Source organism: Parambassis ranga, chromosome 17, assembly GCF_900634625.1.
Source record: "Parambassis ranga chromosome 17, fParRan2.1, whole genome shotgun sequence".
NCBI lineage: Eukaryota > Metazoa > Chordata > Actinopteri > Ambassidae > Parambassis > Parambassis ranga.
The window spans coordinates 2,204,773-2,228,436 of NC_041037.1; the positions used below are offsets into that span (position 1 = coordinate 2,204,773).

General features: G+C 44.1%; 1 protein-coding gene across 4 annotated transcripts in view; it reads right to left on the reverse strand.

The window, feature by feature from the left end:
- The window catches only part of insra (insulin receptor a), a 42,305-nt gene that overhangs the window by 2,046 nt on the left and 16,595 nt on the right, over positions 1-23,664 (reverse strand). For all 4 annotated transcript variants that reach the window (XM_028426757.1, XM_028426760.1, XM_028426758.1 and 1 more), the window contains exons 3-20: positions 16,551-16,887; positions 12,998-13,137; positions 12,391-12,535; positions 11,846-12,060; positions 10,833-10,959; positions 10,147-10,400; positions 7,230-7,397; positions 6,135-6,333; positions 5,040-5,326; positions 4,820-4,959; positions 4,220-4,379; positions 4,039-4,138; positions 3,884-3,951; positions 3,026-3,255; positions 2,752-2,862; positions 2,173-2,332; positions 1,902-2,031; positions 1,526-1,660 (exon numbers count right to left, since the gene is read on the reverse strand). In XM_028426757.1, the coding sequence (XP_028282558.1) occupies positions 1,526-1,660; positions 1,902-2,031; positions 2,173-2,332; positions 2,752-2,862; positions 3,026-3,255; positions 3,884-3,951; positions 4,039-4,138; positions 4,220-4,379; positions 4,820-4,959; positions 5,040-5,326; positions 6,135-6,333; positions 7,230-7,397; positions 10,147-10,400; positions 10,833-10,959; positions 11,846-12,060; positions 12,391-12,535; positions 12,998-13,137; positions 16,551-16,887 (3,106 nt within the window). The remainder of the gene's footprint in view (positions 1-1,525; positions 1,661-1,901; positions 2,032-2,172; positions 2,333-2,751; positions 2,863-3,025; positions 3,256-3,883; positions 3,952-4,038; positions 4,139-4,219; positions 4,380-4,819; positions 4,960-5,039; positions 5,327-6,134; positions 6,334-7,229; positions 7,398-10,146; positions 10,401-10,832; positions 10,960-11,845; positions 12,061-12,390; positions 12,536-12,997; positions 13,138-16,550; positions 16,888-23,664) is intronic.

Sequence of the window (23,664 nt, forward strand, 5' to 3'; positions counted from 1 at the left end):
GTGAGAGGAAACGGGGAGAGTGAGAAAATCTTAGGTGTGGTTAACCATCACTGTCATCGTCCAAACACACGAATCACAGCTATAATTAGACTGATGAACATGAGCACTGTAGTGTATTTTGAGTACAACATCCTCACTAATCCACAGCTGAAAACATCCCCACCATAAGAGCACACTTTAGTTTTAAAGTAACATCTGATTATCAAAAAATAAACTGCACATCTGTTAGCTTTGAATTCAGGCTTGAAGCCGAGTGTTTAGCACAAAATACAGAAGGTCAGACTAATGCAAGGCCGGGTTTAGTCTGTCTGCATTGTGCTCGGTTATGAGACCTCAGGGAGTCATTTGATAACTAGTGGCTGAACGTGGAAGGAGTAAAAACACATCAATGATCCCTAGTCATATATATTTGTGCTGCAGCCTTATCTTATCATCCCATTTATACATATTTTAATTTATATATTTATTATATACAATAACTATTGTGTTAAGTCTTCAAAGCGTGCTTATTTTTTCAGTTTAAATTCTGGATTATTCTACTTTTTTCTTGATTCCTTTGTTGCATGTTTGACAAACACGGTCAAAAATAAGAAAAATACCTTAATAATCTGTCTGATAACATCCAGACACTCAGTTTACAGAAAGAGTTTTTTTAATCAAAATGATGGACTGCATCAACTACTTGAGTATTATGACTCCAACATGTAACCAGGGTTCTTGCAGGTTGTAGTGAGTTAACTTTAAGACCTTTCAAGACCATTGTGAATGAAATTTTAGGCCAACACGACTCATTACCTGAAACAAGATGCTGCAAATATCAGCACAACTGTTGCATGACAGATGCTTTGTAATTGAGTGAGGAATCCAAAGCAGCTCCGATTTTGATGTCTCATTGGAACCAAATGTAGCTCGAAGGTCGTTAGTTGAAGTGGTAGTGACACTGCGCTGGAGTGCGGAGGGACCGGGCGCTGACAAAGGTGAGGGCGGCGGGGGCGATAGCTTGAGCCCGCTGAAGGCTTTTTACAGCAAGCTGGTGTTCGTCCGCCTTGGAGTGAGACTCGAGTGCTTTCACACCCAAGGTCCCTAACTGGATGGTCCTCTTGCAAGGTTTACAGCGAGCTTGCTGGTTGCAAGGATCCGCTTGCAACAAGCGGCGTTAATCGCCGGTATCAAGCCAAGCCTCGTTGAAAACACACTTCCCCATGTTTTCTACGACAAGAAGGCGAAGTGACTGAACACGCAGACATCTCAACTATGGCGGCGGATTTGTAGTGCCACGTTCCAACAACGGTAGCTATCAAAGCCCCTCAGGAAGAGAGACAATGCAAAAGCAGCTTCTGATTGCGGCGTTTTACTCTGATTTTATGCGGCCAACTAATTAAATTTAAGACCTTTGGGTGAAAATCTGGTCGTTTTAAGACTTTTTAAGACCTTAAATTTAAAGTTTTGAAATTTAAAGTTAAATTTAAGACATTTTTAGACTTTTTAAGACCCTGCGAGTCACCATGCTGGCACTCATACTTACAGTCTGTCGGCACAGTTGTCCGGCCGGTCCAGGAAGCCTCCATCCATAACAAACTTGAGGACCTGCTCGTTGGACAGGCCCTGGTACGGCTGCTCTGCCAGCGTGCTGATCTCCCACAGCACAACCCCGAACGACCTGGTAAACAGGCAGACAAGAGGGAAGAACAGGACACAGGCAGAATGAAGACATGCCAGTTAAGACACCTGACGGAGTAAATCTGTCTGTAAACACTTGAACAGGAAGCGGTGCGAGTAAACAACCTCTGGTGCATGTGTGGCCTCAAATGTGTGTGTATGTTTGTTTTTCTGCTTTCTAAAAACGGATTGTGAAATATGCTTCCATTTCTAAACTTTTAAAATGTAATCTGATGACTGACCAGCAGTCTGAATGTGCAGTGAAGACGCCGTCCTTCAGAGACTCCGGTGCCATCCACCTGACGGGCAGCAGCCCCTTCCCTCCCTTCCTGTAGTAGTCGGTCTCATAGATGTCTCGGGTCATTCCGAAGTCTGCGAAAGAGGTTTACAGTGAGATTTATGTCAGTGTATGGTCACTGGGTTGGCTGCCAGTGTCCTCTGATGCCACCACTAGGGTTCACCAATGTCAGACAAATACTTAACCTTAACCAGATTTACTTAATTAAAACTCGCCTCCTATTTTGACGGTGAGATCATGAGCCACCATGCAGTTTCTGGCTGCCAGGTCTCTGTGGACAAACTTCTTGGCGTTGAGGTAAGCCATGCCGTCCGCGATCTCGGCAGCCATTTGGATCATCTCCTTCAGAGTGGGCGGTGGACGGCCGGGATTGTTCTGAAGGACACAACAGAGAGGATCAGTATCTGATCTCCTGATCTGATAATGAAAGACATTTCATTTAGGTTTTTTTTTGCACTGGGGATTGTTGCACTTAGAACTTTTATCACCAGATCTTTCTCAAACTCAACAAATATTTCTCTCAAATAAAGCAACACAGACTCGTGCTGCCTTTACTGTAAGCAGACTGACGTGCTTATGATTCTGTGTAGCCACTCTCCAAAAGTCCTGCTCTTAGTCTGATGGAGAAATAGCTTCTTTGTATAGATATCACCTAGTAGGGCCTAATTTTGGACCAGTTTCTGTTGTGTAACAGAGTAAATTTGCATACAGATGAAGAACAGCATTAGTGTTTCTAAGCTTAAAATGCAGAAGTGAAACGTAGAAGTGAAAGTAATTCTATCAGATGTCATTACGTCTGCATCAGGGCGTAGAGAGCGCAGGTAGCTCTTCAGATCTCCATGCGTCATCAGCTCCATCACCACCAGCGTCGGCTGACCCTTAGACACAACTCCCAGCAGACGCACCTGACAGACAAGGACAGGGGCGTTTTTAACACGTCAGTCTGTGTCTTGTTTTATCACATTGTTGAAGCAGAAAACACACAAAAGGTGAAGCGTCACCCTTTCGTGCAGCTGAACCCCACCGTCGGCAGGTAAAACATTAAAAAAAAAAGGCAGCTCTCTTTACCACATGGTGGCAGCTGAAGGCCTTCATGACGGAGGCTTCGTTCAGGAACTCGATCCTCTCCCTCAGGCTGGCTGACTCGTTCACCGTCTTCACCGCCACACGTGTCTCTCCCTCGCCTTTGATAATGTCCTTGGCGATGCCCTCGTACACCATGCCGAAGGAGCCCTGACCCAGTTCCCTCAGAATGGCGATCTTCTCCCTGGGCACCTCCCATTCGTCCTCCTCGTATACTGCAAGCACGTTTTTTTTTACCAACATGTTTCAGCTTGAAGTTTACATGAAAACATGTTAGTGGGAGTAATGAGGTTAAAGCAAGACAACCGATAGCATCTTTCAGACACAGGAGCATACAGCGGGTCAACTGCTTATTTGTGGAAAATCAAATACTGTGTCAAATAATAAGAAACCTGTCTGAACTGTGTTTCTCTGTATTGCTTCACATTCGTTCAGGGAAAAACTTTTATTTCTAAAGTTCAGGAATCAGGTTAACCTGCAGGAATTCAGCATTTTAATGCAATAAAACTACTCAAGATTTAATTTACATGTTTGACCTGTTTTGTACCACAGCAGTAAAAATTAACAAAAGAGCCCACGCTGTCTGGTTCAGGCTTCTAAAATGTGATAATCTGCAGTAAAATATACATTTTAAACTGTTTTGTCAGACAAAAGAAGGAAATTTAAGACATTACTGCAGCAACGAGGAAGTTATGACTGTGTTTGTGAGCACGGACAAACTTTCCCACTCTGTGCTGTAAACAAAGAGGGTGTTTTGTGCCTTATCGGCCCCACAGTTTAATTAATTTCAAAATTGTCATTTAAGAAATAAAAACCTGGAATAAAGTGATAAATTCAGCTTACCGTCATTAGCGCTGAGATACTCAGGGTTTGAAGAGGCATAGATGGGACCACTGGGCCCTTGTGTTTGACTGATAGGAAAAATAAAATCATGATTAATGATAACACTGACAAACTAAAATAATCAGAGTTGAACAGGTGTGAGGATTCCGGCGTACCTCTTCTTGAACATGACGAATCCTGCCACAGCCACAAACAGCAGCAGCACGAGACAGATGACTGGTCCGATGACGATCTTCACAATGTGCAGAGGATCGCCTGTTGGACACAGAGACATGCTGCGTTTCTGAACATCATTCGGATTTTATTTACACCTGGTATGTCTTTCTGGACACTTACTCGTGTCTTGAACGTAGAAGTACGTCGGCTCGGTCCATGACCCGTTCCCGGCCAGCGAGGTGGCTCGAATCCTCACCGTGTAGTTCCCAGGATGCATCACTTTCAGCTTGCAGCCTCGGGTACCTTTGTACATGTTTCTTGACACGCAGTAGTGCAGCTCCTGCACAATGAAAACATTCAGACGAAGTCTTACTTTATTTCATGTAACACGGTAGAAACATCCAGGTTATTGTTTTTTTTCCATCACTTTCCACAACAACAAACAGTCTTTAGCATCAAGCAGAGGTTGTGTTGTCTCCATGGCAACTAAAACATTGTGTGATGCATGAACTCCCTCGCCATCAAATAAATGGTAATTGTGGACCTGGCCAAATGCACTCTAGCAATGAGCATTGCCTCTGACGGACACATTTAAGACGGACATATTTAATTCGGCTTTCATTAGTAGTCCATGTTTTTATGGTTGATGGTTAATGCTCTCTGAATATGTTGTGCTGGAGTGAACTTGAGGTGAACCCGTCCTCTGTGACCCAAGAATGTAAATTATTACACAGACTAAAGCGATAAAGCCTTGACAGATGCATGTGTGTGCTTTCTCACCTCTGTGTCTCCCAGTCTTTTGTAGTTGACCTCGTACAGGATGATCATACCGTTGGGGGCTGTGGGCTCCTGCCACGTGATGTGTACTGAGTGGTCTTTCACATCATAATGGATGGGACCCGATATGTCATCAGCTTTGTCTGTGGACAGCAACAGGTCGTGTCATAAATCATTTTATATATTATTAAATGTCATCACTGTCTCCTCGGCGTCTCCTTACCCTCAGGCATTGTGCGAGCGCTGACGTATGCCGCCATGCTGCAGCGAGCCTGATCCGTCGGGTGGTTGCAGGCGTGGATCTCGATCTGATAGCTGGTAAAGTGCCGCAGGTTGGAGATGACAGTGGCCTCTTTACCGTGGACCATGAATGATGTTCTAGTGCTTTCAAAGGTTTCCTCATCCTCGTCGCCAGGGATGCCGGTGCCCCCGGGCGGGCTGGGAGCCGTGGTGAGTAAGGGAAGCGTCCGGTTGGCTATGCCCATCACAGAGCGACGCTGTCTGGAACGTCTGGAAAGCGGTAAGAATTACATGCTTTACAGTAGGGCTGCAACGAGTACTTGAGCAATATTTGAGGGCAAAATGCCTGGACAACTAATTTAGTACTCGATGACTCGTTTAGTGACGTCATTGGGGATGATTCTCTTGTGGCGTAGTGGGATGATCAGTGTTTTGGGTGCAAGAGGCCCAGGGTTCGAGACACGGGTGAGCCGTTCACACACACACTGACACTGCAGCGGCCTAAAGCAGGTATCCACCTGCTGCTAGATCTATGGAAAAACTATGACATTTACGTGATCTGAGTACTTGAGTAATCGCAGAAATAATCGGCGAGTATCCGAGTATCAAAAATACTCGTTTGTTTCAGCCCTACTTCACAGAAGTCACCAAACAGGCCTGCACATTTTTAAGGACTTCTTTTTGTTGTTGTTACAGTCCAACTGTAAATTGTCACTGATCATTTTTGCAGTAGCATATTTTTAGAATTAGATTTACAACACAGTGGACATTTATTTGAGGGAGAACATCTGGAACGAAGAATCCAAACTCTGACACCTGATGTGGTTCTCTCATGTTAGCCGATTGTAATGCAGCTGTGCTCTCACAGCCGACCTTCATCTAGTCCTTGTTGTGTCTGGGCCTTGTGATTAATGCTTTTTTTTTTTGGGACATGAATTTCAATTTAATATGTGAGAATCTAAACTGAAAGCACTGTTCAACTCGAACCTTAAAAAAAATGGTTCTCCTGAGGTTCATGTTCATAAATAATGAAGCACATATTTCTTTCCCAGCACAGTTCTGCTGTCAGGATTCTTACTTGATCTCAAAGACTTCGTTGTGGAGGTAATTCTCAAAAGTCTTGCGGTACTCCGAGTCTTCTTTCTCCTTCTTGAGCTCCTTGTCGGTTTTGGGGCAGGCGCAGCATCGTGTCCCCTGGCCCTGCTCCTCAGTCTGGTTCCACTTCTGCTCCTTGTCACTGTCCACCTGAGTGGGCGCCCGTGACGGCAACTTCATCCCTAAAGTCATACAGGAAAAAAAAAAAAAGTCAGACAAGGTGGGATGAAGTGCAATAGACAAGAGATGGAAAGACAGACTTATGTGCAAATATCCACGTGCGCACACACTCCAACACACACACACACACGCCTGAGGGACATGTCTGTCATTGTCAACCCTCAGGTCCCTCACCCTTCCTGGTGGAGATAAATTACCAGTGACACGACCTCCCCACAGACTCCCATCTCTGTGTGGATATGTGAGAATAAGAGGAAAGGTTGGGCTTGATGGTGTGCTAACATGAAAGGGCACTGATGGCCAGGCGTGGACCTGGGCCGGGCTATGACCAAAATAATTCAACCAAAATAAATGTCTGAACTTTTCATGAACCTGAGCTGGAGAGAGACACAGAGGAAGACTTTGACTGTGCCCGTGCCAGGTTTCACATTGTTTCAGCCACTTAAACAAACGACTCACCTTTGTCTCACCACTTGATTTTCTTGCTCAGTGTGTACAGAGAAACAGCCATCCAAAAAAATTCAATTGATTCAAACAGAGGTCAAAAGCACAGCTGCACATTTATGCATAAAATGTCTTCCTACACACAGCACAACGTGGTGCTGAGGACCTCTATTTTCTTTTTTATTGTAATGCACATTCAATGAGCACATTAAAATGCTGACTTATTTGAAAACAACATACATTTTTTATATGAATTTGCCATCAAAGTGAACGAGTCATCAAAGCCAGTCAAGAGCTTTTGAGCCAGAAGAGCTCTTCAGCTAATGGAAAGGTCAAAATATACCCTCTCTCACTTTGTGTGTCTCTCTATTTTTGTATTTTCAGACAGTCAGACTCACAAACCACTGACCCAGAAGCAGACATAAGAAACACTACCACAAACAATGTGGCTCACCCTTCTGGCAGTAGTCAAATTTGTAGAGCTCGCTAGCCTCCGGCTGCCGCTGGCAGAAGACCAGGTAGTGAGTGATGTTGCCGTTGGGGTCGTTGGGAGGTTTCCACTTCAGGATGATCTGGAAGGAAGAGTTGGAGGAGGAAATGGCGTCCAGTGGGACCGACGGCTCTGGAACGACATCACAGACACAGTTTAAGGGAAGTGCAGCAAAAAATAAAAATAAAATATGACCTTCCACAGCATAAATATGTTTATTTGTCCACCAGTGTAGGCAGTTTATTAGTCCCCGAAGTGATGGGGCTGCACAACAGGAACTAAACCTTTACCAGGTATTCGTACTGTGTCCTGCTCACTATGCTCTACCTACATCCAGTGCATACGTAGTAAATACATGTTTATCAGAGATACTGAGATTGCTTGTCAATGTTGCTGTCAACACATTACTCAGTGGCACATTTTAAAGATAGCAGAAGAGAATGTTTTTGTTTCGATCGATTTGCATTTCACAGCACAGTTCTAATAACGAAACACACTTACTGGCACAGCGTGACCGACAGCTGCCAGCTCGGGGTTTTCCCCATCAGTTTGTTTGGTTATGGCACAGCGTTTCACTTCACACTTCATAGTATATTTATATTTTATATATATATACAATAAATATATATTTTGGGTAGTTTTTCTGTGTTTTTTGGGCATATTTTATCTAATTAAACATACATTACATTTCTGTAAAAGTGCTAAATATGTCTAATATTCATCTGCAGTCCCTGTGGGATCTGTTTAGAGAACCATTTACCACTGTGTGGTGACAAATTTGACACAACATGTATCCTTTGTGGTAAGCTGCAAAAGTGAAATCTCAGCCTGTGTGTGATTTGCAAGATGGGGACTTTGGCACCAGCTGCACACATGCATGCATGTGTGTGTGTGTGTGTGAGAGGTTGTTGGTGAGATTTAATACCTCTGAAAATATCTTTGGCAGCCACGTAATCACAGTTTCAGGACAGAGTGCTTTTTTTGTGATCTTTGATTTGCATCGAATGTGGTCGGCTGATAATAAAACAAGCTGCAGGCCTGAGACAGGAACACTGACTGGTATCGGCGTATATCTGATTGATGGCGAGCTGTTTGTTGAGTTTCAGTCTAAGTTCTGGGTCGGAGGCAAACTACGAGGCACGTCTTTAAAGTGAAGTATGAGAATCATCAAAAGGTTTATGCGATAACACAAGTAGGAATAGAATATATGAGAAAAAGGCCCCTTCGATTCTGAGCCCTGAGGAGACAAGAGACCCGAGCTTCATTGTCACCGTGAGATTATCTTGTCCTTGTTTCTGATGACGCAACACACTGGTTTGACCACATTGTCAGACCAAGATTCAAGCAGCAACAGCTTATTTGTAATGACAGCTTTGCCCTTCTGATGAAGTACGCCGGTTAAATATGAAACAGACCAGAAACCCGGAGCGGCTGCCAGACAAGGTAGAAAACAACCCTCCCTCGACATGGCAGGCAGGCAGACTGGCTGTCTGTCTGGCTGATGCGCCTCTGCTGAGTGAGAGCGAAGCATGTCATGTTTGATGCGGTCTATCAGGAAGGAAATGTGTATTGTCTAAAAGGAAGACAGCTAGACAGGCCATCATGACGGTGATGAGCGTGGAACACACTGTGGGTAGCAGAGTACAATTAAAAGCTGGGGTAGATAGAGCCTGATGATTGCTGCGTGACTGCCTCGTTCAGACACCTTGCACGAGGCGGGGTTCTGTGAAGTCGGTGGCACCCTAGGCAAACTGTGCCATCTGTCTTCCTCTTCACTGTCCATGCGGGAAGGACATTTTGACAGCAGCAAGGCTGACACACACACAACACTCCACCAGTCAATGATAGTAACGCCACAGGAGGACTATGAAAAACAGCTGAATGCTGGTTACAGGAGAGGAGAGTGACCTTCTCCCCTGTGTGAACCTAACAATCCAACCTGGAGCTTACCATAACCTGACATTTCAGAAACCTGTAAGGACTAAATATAATATTTCTGCCTGGGGGGGTGGCAATAATTTTTTCAGGAGGTCCACAAATAAAGCGCACACAGTGTAGAGCAGATCACAGATGATGTGAAGATCATTTTACTGAAGACGCCATTTAGAGTTAAAACTTATCATTTTAAAAAGAGCCAAACCTCAAATGTCAAATGTTGTGCTTTAAGAAAACGGTCTGTCACTCCAGCAGTGCGGTCACATCTGAACGCACCATGGAGTGCCCCCGCACGCTTTAACGTACGTTTCAATGTGACCGTGCGCCACATTTTTAAAGTCCAACCACAGCTCTGTGAAGGGTGGAGGCTGTGACCGCAGCACTGCAGCAAGGGAGAGGCAGAGAGTGTGCTCAACAAGATTGCTGCCTTTTTTTTTTTTAATTTTTGGATGGTCGTTCTGATATTCTCTGGGCGGCATTGAAAGGACAAAGGCCGTACTTTACTGTTCAACTGTTGCTAAGATATAAAACACTGGATTTATCTGAATAAATAAAGGACAAAGAATATAAAGTTTATGTCTTTGCCTACTTTCAGGCTCAGATTTTGGTAGAAGTTATAATATTCTGTTTTGTCAGGTTGTTCGGTTTCTGTAGCGGACTCAAAGAACCAATGTTTTGGAACTGAGAGTGATAGCTCTGGTCATCATCGCCATCTTTGCAGCACCGAGTCTGCCTAACTCCAGGCTAATCCAAATTTGTATAAACATTTGAAGTAGACCACAAATGACCTGTGATGTGATTGAATATCCACCCACTTTTAGAGACAGTCTCTAGAGGCCATTTGAGGAACTGCAGGTTGTTCCTGTTGCGGCATTGGCTTGATTTTTTTTCAGGTTACTTGAATGACATGACAGAAGTGGTCGACAGAAACCTCCGTCACACTTACTGGTGGCGTTGGTACGAACGTAGATGATCTCGCTCTTGGCTCCGTGGACCTGATGCTCGTCGGAGGCCGACAGCTGGGTCTTCACCATGATGGCGTACTGCGTCCAGGGCTTCAGAGGCATAATGAGATGACCCGGCTCAACCTGCTCTTTGTCGCCCTCTGTGGCTCGACGTGGAGGGTCCACATCAGCAATCACCCAGCTGTTGGAGCCGCAGGCGTCCTGCCCATCAAACTCAGTTACGTTCTGAAATGGTCTGTTGGGGAAAAACAATCACAGAACATGAATCAAACGTGTGGTTTTTGTCACAGAGACCAGAGACCAGAGAATGATGGATGGATATTTTCTGATGATTCTGTGTCTATGAATCTAAAACATGTCTCAGCTGATGTGTTGACATGAATATCTAGGCTGAGCTTCACTAACAGGTGACAGCCCTGAGGCTCATTCTAAATAAGATAAAAAAAACACCCTCTTATAGAAGGAATTCTTATTGATCTAGACATGTTTGTTATACCTGAATACCCTGAGGATATTCAGTCAGTGAAGCAGGAATTGATGTCACCACTGATGTGCACATTTCCACTCTGCTCTTTATCCAGCACTGAAGAGGCTGAAAAAAAACAATATTCTTTTGGCTGTGATCCAAGCCTGGCTGCGGCTGACGGATGACTGGAAATTAACTTACGCTTCTTTGTAGAGCACCATGAAACCCAGCAGATCTCTGAAGTCTGGAGGCCAGAACGCTTGCCATTTGACCATTATCTTATCGCTCATGGTTCGAATCTGGGTAAACTTCAACACATGGTTTTCACCTGTGTACATAAGAAAAGACATAAATCAATTTACAACAACAGAAAAAAAGGGCTCAGGGAGGAAATGGTGCAGTTTTTTTTAAATCTTCTCTATCAGGAGAAATTATGAGGTGGAGCGTCTGCTGTTGCTGATTTATGAAAATAACTCTCTGCAGACCACCTCCACCTGCTCAATCATCTCACTCCAACTTCAGCTGACACAGCAAATAAATCTCATTTACTCTATCTGTCTCGGCTTGGGTGGAATTACATAACACGAAGCACAAACTGTAATGAGTCAGGAGTTCAACAGCACATTAGTGTGTGTGTATATATGTGATAGATTTGGATACAACCAATGTCCCCACACAGTGTGAGCCTCCTTCATGATTCTTGTATTTGTCAAAAAGCCTTTTAACGTCTCTTTAAAGGAAGGATTATCTTGGCTTGGAGCATCAGTTTGCTAAGCTGCACACTGACCTGACATTCAAATCTGGCCTGTGACCTTCTGTAGTGGCCACCGAAATGGAGCAGTGGAAATGCAAAGACTCATTAAAACACAGAGACTGATGATCTAAAAGGAGACATCAACCGGTCTGAAGCCTGAAGCCTGAGGATGTTCCTACAGATGACAGATTCAGGTTGTCATTGGATACCTGAAAATATATAAATCATCTCTGCACCCTGACACGTTACTCCTGCACTTGTATGAAAAACACTTCTAACCGGCCTGTTGGTTGTTCCTAGTTAAATAATGTCAGTAAAAGGTCTGCAGAAAAGACATCTGCAAACACAGGAGGACAGGAAATGACCATCATAACAATGCCTGTGACTACGTTTGCGTCCGTACCAGGCTGTGTTTTGGCTGTTGCCGCAGTAACGACAACACTCACAGACAGGTTCTTACATGAGGCTTGATCTCCGTTGGTCTTGGAGGCGATGTAGTTTTCAACTTTCCGGTCTTTGGTTCCCGTCACCTCCTCCATCTTGCGGATCTCGGACATGCAGAGTTTGGAGTTGTAGTGGAAGAACATGCGTCCCTGCAGGATGGTCAGCTTGTGTTTGGACCAATCCCAGAGCTGCCGCAGGTTCTGGTTGTCGAGGGCGTAGAACGTGTAATTGCTGGAAAAGCAGAGGGAAGATTGCATGAGCATATTTTTTACATGATACATGACATTTAGTCGAGGGTATAAAAAGCATCTTGAGTAACACGAGTAGAAGACTGTCAGAGCATGGTTAGCCTTCATGTGCCATTTCTTCTGTAAAGTGCAGCCCATTGTGCTACATCCATTTCCACTTCGTCTGTATGAAGCCTCGTATATGATTTGGGAAAAGTTTAACCAAAATCAGCCACCACAGAAAGACATTTTGAAAAGGTCAGTTCTTCCGCTTTTAACTCATAATTACAGGAGGAGGCTCTGACATGGGGCTAGTAGGGAGGCAGAGTCTCACCCGGCTTCCTGTTCCTCTCCACGAATAACACGGAGTTTGCGGAAAAATGAGAGGGACACGAGGGCGTAGGAACGTCGCACTGTCAGGTAGCCAGTGATCTCCTCCAGCTGGCCCAGGCTGGCCTCCAGTTCAGCCGCTATGTTGTCTGTAAAGAAAGAAAACACACAATCTGTTAAGGCCACTTCTGACTCATGCTTAGTGCAGACGGGCAGCTGTTCTCTGACGTCCGTGCTTTCAATTTATGTTGTATCTTCTGTTGTATCTGCAATCAAATAACATGAGGGGTGTGCGTGTCTGACACATGCACACAACACTACACCCGAGTAAAACCAGATTACTTTGATTGCAAAATTATATATGGCTCCAGATATATATATATATATCACCAGGAGCAAACAACTGCTCATCATTTGTTTGCATTGTCTCAGGTGTTCTGTTCAAACTGTTCATATTTATCACATGTAAGGATCTCTCCATTTCTTTCCTCTGTTGTTTCTCTCAGTGTCCTGCTTTTGCGTAAGGTCAACATCGCTATGTTTGTTGTTCTGCTGCGCTGGTCTGCTGCACACTTTAATTTGATTGAGCCAAATAAACCACAGACACTCACTTCCTCCACGCAGGTTGATGACCAGACTGCCATTGAGAACGGTGCAGCCTCTTAAAGCCTGGGCAGCAGTGACGGAGTCCACTATTTTCAGACCCATACACACCTTCGGACAGAGCCCGGCACAGGGAGTGCAGTTCAGCCTGAAGATCAGAGACAAAGATTTCAAAGAGTTAAAAAAACTGCGAAGAGAAAATTACACACATATATATATATCCTTTTTTTTGCATGGGAATAGTAAAGCCTTAACTGATTTAAAGACATCAAACAAAGCTAGGTCTGACAGCAGCCATTTGCTACCACACAAAGACTGTGCTATAATACCACTTAGAAGTCTCCATCTTTACGCCGCCTTTGCTTGGCTTTGCTAATTCACAAACAGCAAACAAAGCTGGCACAATGTCCCGCTTCTATAATCACAGGCTTGGCTTTGTGTTGGCATCTATCCTTTCACACAGCGGTCAATTAGGCTCTGTGACATTTGCTGCCAGCTCCGAGGAGCAACAACATATGCCGTGGGACGCAATAATGATGTAACAGTCCCGCCTTGACAGGGCTGTGTGAAAGGGGGCATGTGTCTCAGTTCACAGGCGGCACCCATCAAAGGTTTTACGAAAGATGAGACACTTGTAGACCAGAGACCAGAGACCAGAGACCTGGCCTACAAGAGGGTTTCCAGTTTTCTTTACCGGTCTTCTTTACGGTCCTCAAAGTGCTCACTTGCTCTGCAACCATGACTGCTGGAGTTTTTATTTAAAATACTCCTGAGAAGACACAGTTTTGGCTGCAACCTTCAACATTAAATCTTCAGACAGCACATTGCACAACTGGTTTTCATAGCACTCCTAATTGAGGCGTCTGTATCTTTAGCTGCTGAATGAACCACCATCCAGTATTTACCAACTAGGTACTAATTTTGGCTGCTGTGGCCGAAAAGTGTGTGGTTTGGGGGCTAAAAAGGAGAGTGATAACATTTCTCTGTGGCTGCATCTCCGAAAACAAAAAGCACGTAGACATCTCAAAAATTACGACAACAATGACAACAACACCCAGCGCATTACAAAATGAATGTTGTTGGACTGTGTGTTAAATGAAATGAAATGACCTGCCCCCAACCTCTGACCTTCATCACCGAGTTAAACAACCTGCCTTACATAATGTTTTCATAACAGGTCTCCTCATGACCGCGTGTCAACCATTATTAACCTACTTCCTGAAAAACATCATGCACACTGATCAGGCAGCAGGTGAGGTGGACCAATGTAAAAACAGGATAAAACAATAAAAAAAGGAAACAAATATCTTTGTGCAGAGACACTTGCTGGGATTTTTTTTAAAGGTTTCAAATTGAGGAGGATTAAGCGAGGGATTAGACAATGATGGGCTGTTCGCTCAAGGTCATTGTCCCCAATATGTGTTTGGCCATTGGCTGGTTTATGAGGTGAGAATGCCTTTGTCTAACAACAGTCGAGTAAGCTGGCAGGACAAACACAGAAGAATGTGGCATCTTGTTTATGCCAAAAACAAACAAGTGGCAGCTAATGAGATTCCCCAACACTAGACTAGAGTAAGCAGGGTTTCCCGCAGCGCTTTGTAGTTAAGGGGCGGCCGCCTTGACGACAAATTGCTTCTTCTTCACCTGCCTCTTCACTTCTCTGAACTGTCTTGACCTTTTCTCCCTCTGCGGTGCCACATGTGCACTTCCAGCCCAGACAATCATAACACCGCTTATCCTCAAAGAACTTTCATTTCCACAGCTTAGTTTAAAGCCAACGACGGGAGGGAGATGCCAAAGAGGAGAGATGATCCAAAAAGGGGGGAACAGAAAGGGAGTGAGAGGCTGGAGGGGAGGGATGGGGGAGGCTAAGTGTGACCGAGTTCAACAGGTCAAAGGCAGCCTGCAGGTTTAGATGGGCAGGGCTGTTGATTCATGTTCTGGGAAAGAAGAGATCAAATGCACACATTATTTAAACTGTAGCTGTTATTTTTTCTCCATATCTGCGTGCCTCAATTATAAATCTGCCAAAAATGAACTATTTGCATTAAGACAGTTCTGTAAAATACACTGCCAGAGGTGACAGAGGCACACACCGGGTGTGTGAAGGCTGTAAAATATGTATAGTGTGTGTAACTCCCTTGTGGGCATCTGTAACACTGCATGTACAGATTCTAGTTTCATTTCTGTAAAATCCATGATCAAGGAAAACCTTCATCTTTTATGATTTTAGACTTTATAACTGTGTTGCACTGCACTTTTGTAGCTGTGAAAAATGTGAGTTCAGAAGGTTAAAGAGCTGAGCAGCTCAAAATGTTTATAATAGTAATAGTAGGTCAAAAACTGAAGACAACTATAATAAAGTGAGAGACATTGACATGCTGGAAACTCTGAGTCATAAAAATCAACAGAACTAGTCTTGTTCTTAACGTTTTACTCACATCTGCGCCACGGCAGCTGAATACGCTCACCAGTAACCTGTCTGGTGTGAACGGAGCACAATGAATGTGAAGCTGCACGCTGTTCAAATGGAGATTACGTACTTGGCAAATCCTCTGTGGATTAATAAAGGTTAAACACACATAACGCCGCAGCAGTAGCACAACCACTTTTCCTTGTCATCACGGTCTCCCTGGATGTCTAATGCTTGCCAGACAGGACCTCTATCTCTCTCCCCAAGCCAGGGGAGTTTGAGGCCTTGCAGCTCTAGAGCTTTAACAATCTGTCCCCTGACTCCTAACCAGTCAAGCTGTAACAAAAGACAACAAGTCCTGAAAGACATTTTCAACCTCTGCCCGAGCAAAGCGGGTACGCTCTGTCTGGAGTGTGTGTGTACTTGCAGGCATGCCCACACTCATCAACAGGCCTGTCACGGTCAATAAAGGTGTCAAAAAGGGAGGCGATGAAGGTCGTCAGCGGGTCACAGCACATACACAACATCCGTCTTTACAGCTTGCAACTCTGCTTGCTTTGATGCGAGTTCTGAGCACACCTAATTAGAAATTACGGAGAAAAAGCGACAAAAAAAAAAAAAACCACTCGTGTCTGCGTACGCCTCACAGTGCAGACAGCAGCAGCTGCTAAACAACCCTCAATTTTGTGCAGCGTGTATGCAACATAAAAATGTAGGATACTGAGTCAGATTCAGAAACACAGATGTGCCAGCCTTCCTACTGTGCTGCCCCATTTTGACCCAGCTGTCTGCGGTGTGTGTCTCTCATACACACACACAGCGCTCAGCAGGAGGACCTTCAGTTCCTGCACTGTCATTGTGTGCTAAAAACACAGTTACAGAGCAGAGGCAGGAGGATTTTTCAAATACAATGCTACTTCTTAACAGAGTCTGACATTTTGTGGGAAGATTAAGGGTTATTTATGCCAATTTTATGTATATTATGCATAGTATTACAGACATGCAGGGGAATAAACACATCAACAAGCTCCTGACACAGGATTAAGCCCCACTGTGAACATGAATGCACATTAAGCCAGCTTCACTAATCAAACATTGCTCCTCCTGGCTTTCAGGAACCCGTCAGACCGTGGCGAGTGTGCACTTACGTGGAGGAGTTGACGGTGGTGTAGCCAGAGGGACACTCTGGGATGCAGGCACCGTTGTGGATGACGTACTCGTGGCAGTCAGTGCTCTTGCTGCGCTCCTTCTCCCGCTTGCATCTGTTGTGCAGATCTTGGCAGTAGGCAAAGGAGACGCAGCGCCAGCCCTTGTAGGTGAAGTGATTTTTGGGGCATTGATCCACACAGTTGCCGTCATGCTGGAGTCTACGGCAGGTAATGCAGTGACTGGCTGAGACGGGCTTCAGGCAGCCGCCCAGGCACTGCTCATGGCAGCACTGGCCATCCTTGGTGCAGGCCCGGTGTTTGCAATGAACAGGACACACTGAAGAGGAGAGAAGAAGAAGAGGATGGTCAGGTTATAAAGGGTGATGCAGAAAGGTTTGGTGCACAGGCCAACTCAGTCCCAGCCAGCTGGCCCCAGCTGAGCATCCCTGAGCTAGGTACAGCTGGAGACAAAACCCAAAGAACACGGTTCATACAGTCAAACAGGGTGGTGGCAGTATGATGCTGGGAGGATGATTCAGTGCGTCTGGAATTAGGAACCTTGTCAGGGTGGAAGAATCATGAAAAAGACTGATCTGAATACCATGAAATAAAACCTAAAGCAGCAAAACGTCAGGAGACGTGCCTCAAACTTGTTGAAGACTACACCAAGGCTGATTGTGAGCATCCTGGAGAAAGAATGACATTTTCAGAAGGGGCTAAAAATGTTGTTTCCATCTGTAGATGATTTTAATCAGTGGCAAATGACCAATATATCAATTTCTTAACTTCCCAGAAATCTCATGGTGCATTCTCCCTGTCAGCAGGAGTGCGATCCCTGCTTACTGCACAGGCCAGCAGCCCACAGGACCATCTGTCATTGGCCAACGAGCACGCTGAATAAAAACAGCACGATGACAAAAGACTGATGTCTAAGCCAGAAGGTTTGGGAACAGTAAGAAGAGAAGAGAAAGAATGGTTTGTGTAATAAACTAATAAAACTGTGGATGAAGAATGTAATAATACAAAGACTCAATGGTTTCTGAACATAAATCCACACCAGCCTCAGAACTGCAACAAAACGGCAAATGATGCATACATGTATCTGGTTGATAACTGCAGAGAAAACTCAGACAGTCAATAAAGGTAGATTAAGCTTAGACAGCATCACTGACATATAATGCAAAGTACTCTCACTACATCATAATGTGACATAATGTGATAAATATGCAGCATTTCCAAGCCTGTGCTGTAAGAGCCATAGCACAAACAAGCACTAAATCATCTGAAGTAGCTCCAGAAGATGGAACTGTAGGCCTCTTCCTAGCAAAAAGGAAACACCAAAGCTCCTTGAAGATATAAACATACACGCAAATTAAACTTCAGTGATGGGTTTCAGGTGTAAACACGTTCAACTCAGGACAAAGACACGAGTCTGTAGGTCAGCTGTTTACATCGCCTGCAAATCAGCCCCGTTACATAACAGTGTGTGGATTGGCAGGTGTACCAGAGTGTACCAGAGTTTGTGTTGTCGCCGTCTCAATGTTAGGTGTGAGGACGAAGGGTGCGAGGATTGTCAGCGGTAAATAGAGCAGACTGACCTGCTCACTGAGATTAGCTTCTCATCCAAGGCACCCAGATTAAAACTGTTCAGCAGCGGGGAGGATAATGAGTGACTGAAGAGAAGTAAAGGGGCATGTTACAGTTCAGGCCATTAAGACGTGTGTGTTTTATGAGGCTCGGGCTAACGTTCAGCGACTTGATGAAGGGTCAGGGAAATGTGTGCAGGAGGAAGATTTTTTGTGGAGCTTGTTATTAAAAACTGCTCAGGTTTGTTAGTGTCAGGAGGGCAGCCATTAAATGAACCAAAACAACATGGACCCCCCCTGACCTCCTACATTAGTGGAGGTAAAGCTTGTGAAGCACACGAGGAGTGTGTGTGTGTTTGGGGAGGGCAGCGGCAATATGAGAATGGCAGTGTGAGAGGGAAGCTAAAGGGGGGCAAAGCGCAAGAAAAACAAATGATATAACCACCTTTTATCTACGCCACTCTGCTGAATAATCTACTGCACAAAGAAGATTTACACAACAGCATTTTCACAATAACTGCCTGTGGATGTGCTGCTTTATTTCCATCGCTTGTTTCAAAAGCTGCTCTTCAACTTTTCCTCAAATGTGCACACACACACACACACACACACACACACACACACACACAAAAGCTCTGCTGTGTGCTCTCACTGACTCCTGATCCTCCGGCGGGGCTCCATGTCGGAGCACAGACCCAGCATCAGATCCACCCTCAGCCTTAGCCAATGTGTTGGCTAGCTGTAGAAGCTAGCCATTCGACTGGCCTCTCCCATCTCCAAGGAAGACAGGCGCACAGTTTAACCCTTTGTGTCCCTCTCTCGTCCCCTCGCAGACAACAAACAACAGCAGTAATGAGTGCAGGGAAAAAAAAGTCGCACAGAGGCTGAAAGGAAAGTGTGCTGCATGGCTTCAACAACAGCGCTGATTCTACTCTAACCTTAACCACATGTGTTCTGCAATAAAAGGGTCAAACTTGTGCTGAGACAATCATGTTATGTTAATATTGTGCTGAACAGTTCGGTGCCTCGGGAGATCGATTGTGTCTCGTCAGGTCTACGACTCATTAGGAGTACAGATTCGAGCGGCTCTGGAAACATGCAGGCTGAAATCTGTTTGAACAACTCCGCCTTCAACTGCAGTTAGTTCTATAGACCAAGTCCAAATCCACGGTGACAGATGGTGGTAATGTTTTTCCCTCTGAATGGGTGTGTATCATTTTTCAGTGAGATGTATTTAATGCTGCAGCCTGCAGTATATTAAACCTTATTATGCAGCAATGCTGTTAAGATATGAAACACTATATCAGAGCTTAAATTAAATTAAATCATCTTGTGATTTATCAACTAATAAACAACAAGTGGCTGAAGATCTTCGTAAGATAGCGAGTAGCAGTTAGCATGTGTGCACAAAAAGGACAAGGCTGCCTCCTCACAGGTTGCTGATGCACAAAGATCCTTGAAAAAATTGGTTTGTTTGAGTTTGTGATCTAATGAATGTGTCTCCAGCTTCCACCGGCAGAGATGTAAACATTACACCCAGGTGGATGTGCTAATTTCTGCTCATTTTCCAGTGCAGCTCTGCATGGCCACAAAGTTCCATTTAGGAAACAGAGCTCCCATTGTTCATTGGAGGTTGCTGAATGGAGGCTTAGACAGATGAATAACACTAATAACACATAGTTTTATGTCATTGTGTTTTATTATACTTTATTACAGACGTCCTAAAAAGGACCTGGGTTAACACGGGTCAGTCCATTTCAGCCCCATGCAGTGATTGAGCCTCTGGGCAAGGCACCAAAACAAACTCCTCACTGTCCAAATGATTTGTACAGTTCGCTTTGCCAGTCACTTTAAAAAATGAACACACTGGTTGTTCCTAAATAAAGCATTAGCATTCACTGTCAGCTATCACAGAGGTTTCTGCAACTTCCAACAGCAGTGACCACACCGGGGCAGATGCTGCAGACCTGTTTCTTGTGTACTTGTCAAAAATGCTTTCAGGGTCGCGCCCCTGATTAACTGTGAGCGTGGGGCCTCCCCAAGCCATCTTTGATCTCCCGGAGCGAAGGAGGACACCGAGGAGGATGCTTGCCATTCCTTTCCTTAAAACATGCAAATCTCCAAATCAGTGTATTACCATTATTAGGCCTGAGGCAGGAACAGTTTGTGACGAGCGCAGGTCTTTTCTTGCTTTCGTCTGTGTGAATTAGACGTGCTCAGCTTGCATTTGGTTTTGTCAGCATTGCTACTTCTTATCTTCCATTTGTTCAATCGCTTGACAAATCAATGGGATTTTGTGGGAGGCCAGTGCTGAGCCGTTGGACTTAGGTCTGTTTACAAGCGGCTGCATCTTCTTTTTAAGTCACTAAACCACGAATGACTCTGGTTCCACTGGCACACTGGTTGGATCCGGTCTGATCTCTTCGTCATGCGTTTTGTGCAAAGTAGGGAGAATGCTGCAGAAATGCCTGACTCTTTATCTCATTAGTTGAGGTTTCACTTGGATGACGGAGGTGGGGGAACGGGGCGGCAGTACACAAAGACAGGCTGAATCCCAGAGGCCCCCGAGTGGACAGCAACAACAAATCAACACCGCTCCAACCCTTCTGTGTGACAGAGATGAATACGCACTGTCAGGATGGTGCCAACTTAGAAATGGGAGGTGAAGCAAAAGATGTGTTGCTGCATGCCAGCCAACACAGCCATTCAACAAGGTGGGGTGTAGAAAAAGGCAGAAAGACTGTCACGCAAGCAACCCTCATACTGCACGGAGAGTCTCTGATTGTATTGCTTCTGCTGCAAGAATTTGTGAGGATATTATATAAGTAAGACTGTTGCATAAAATGTAGGGATTTCTGCCTAAAATTAAGAGTTTCATTAACCACAAACCTCCCTAAAATCATTCTGTGGTGAGTTTTTCCAGGTTCCTTTTATGGCAGCGATGAAACAGCAGCAGCATATTCAGGCCTTTTGCATCGACTTCATATTAGACCCAAGAAAATGCCAAACAGGAACGTGGTGGTGCGCTGGTAGGTAATTAAAATTCCACAGCCATGACAAGGGTAGTGTTTAGTTTCTTATGAAAGTACTTTTTTTTTTTTTTGCTAAAGACTCAGAAGACAAGGATTTAAGGAAGAACTAGTTAGAGTGATGAAGAGGTTCTTAATGTTTCCCCATGAACTAAGAAACAACAGCAAGTGAAGATTGAATAAAAGTGCGGAAATCAAACTGATTAATTCACCTTCTAATACTTAAAACCTTAAAGAAAACACATCTTATGCTTGGAATAGACAAAAGCAACCAAACATGCACTGATCATATCTCCTTATATGATTAATAAAAGCCCCTATACAACAGCTACACCCTGCTGTGTAATGCATTTATTATCTGTTTGTATGATTTGAATAAATAAACATCAATTGGCGGCACCTCAACAACAAAATCGAGCCGTTTACACACTAGATTTATCTCCGACGGTGACGGCCGCCGTCTCTGCTGCGCTACACGCTAATGTCCGTCATTAACACGGAGCTGGTCTGCTCTCCACTAGTGAGGAACAGATGTGATTTAGTCCCCACTTTAACATCCTCATCACCTTTAATAGAAACGAGATCCTGACAAATGAAGACGAACAGTCGGCCGGACATAAAATCAACAAAGAATTAATTAGTCACACAGCATTCGAGGCTCCTGCAAGTCATGAGTAGACGAGAGCGCTGGGTAGAAGCTACAACGTTAAAAACTCCATAGTGCTTACACCTAATGACTGAATTTAATTACTTTAATATCACTCAAACAAACAGCTGCAGGTTTGGCTGTCCACAATCCAGATTAACTTCTCACATTTCTTTAGGTTTACTTAAAAAAAAATAACACAGTTCGTGTGTTTAACACTAAAAATGACACATATTCTGAATGCAACCCATGTTGGGAACTAAGCAGAGCAAAAGGAAATGAATTGGGAATCATTAAATGACCTGTTTAGTAATTTTCCAATTAAAATGATTGTCACGCTACGACAGCAAACCAAACATCTTCAGCTGACACGAATGTTTAAATAATTGTCAAATTACAAATTGGTGTGCGTGCCGACCATGTACTGATCAAGATGAGAACATGCTGAAATATATGCAACGAGTTTGAAAGCAATAATAATAATAATAATAAACATCATGCCACAGGAACAAAAGTGCTGCATGAACGTGACCTCGTCAAAAGCAGAGGCTAATCACCGGGGTTTATTTGTCTCCTTTTTTTTTTTTTTTTTCGTGGTAATCACTCGTCAGCTGCTCTGATTCAGCAGCGGTGTTCTCTTTTAAGATGACTGGGGGAGCAACAGGAACCGTAAACAACTTCATTAACCGGCCCTGGGCCTCTGTTAATAGAACAAAAACACACAAACAACATGGAAAAGCAATTTTTGTTTTAAATGTCACCCCGTCGCCACTGTCATCTGGAGGCAGGATATCCAGTTTGTCCGTGACTGGAATGGAAATGATAAACACTATGCACTCATTGATGGGCATTTACAGGCAAATGACGCACGACGACGGCCTTGAATCTTCCATTTCCTTCCAGGGGCTCAGTGTCAGGTAGAAATAATGACAACCTCTGCGAACGACTTCGACGAACTGTTGTGAAGCCTTTCTGTCATTAATGCAGTGTCACAAGTTAATTTAATATTTAATATGAACCAGTGGTTTTGTAGTTTTAAGAGAGCAGCAGTGGAAATAATAAGTATGATCAGTGGACTAGTGGGTGAGGATTTATTAGGCTGTCAAAATGCTAATACGGCTGGTAGATGGTGACTCAAAGCAGCATTCAAATTTTTAATTTATTTCTTCAAGTACAGTAATTGCTGATGTGAGTTGGCACCCACCTGTAGCTCGAAGCATATAATTTGAAGTATTAATATAATTCATTCACCCAGCACACAGCTGCCCCGTGAAAAGAACTGTTTCTGTACCCGGCTGTAAACATGTTTATTTTTGCTGCAGAGTTGGACATTTCACATGGAGGTCTACAGGGATTGATTTGCATTGGGGCCAGCTGTAGAGAATGTTTGGGAGACTTTCAGCCAACTGCTGTTTTTAATGGCCTCCGATGAATGTAAAAAAAAAAGTGTGTTAATGATCTTTCTGAGATAAGCATCTGCTCAGAATTTAAAAACAAAAGCAAACAATGCGTGACGACTGATTTTTATGTTTTGCTTTCATTGGAGTAAACTCACAATTTTTAAGGCACCAATATGCCGAAAGTAATTATATCCGAGTCTGTAAATTGATCTTGCTCCATGTTTTTCATTTCTCTTCTTTTATTTGCAGCCTTCAGTACAAACTGAATGAAAACATTCAGGCTTGGCTCTGACACATCACTGCATTTGAGTGAGATGTTATGATATTAAACAATAGTGATGTTTTGCCAAAATACACACACACACACACACACACACACACACACAACTGACGATCAAGACGAAAAAAATCTGATGCAAAAAAAGTCCCACAGGGCTTCTTGAAACAAACTCC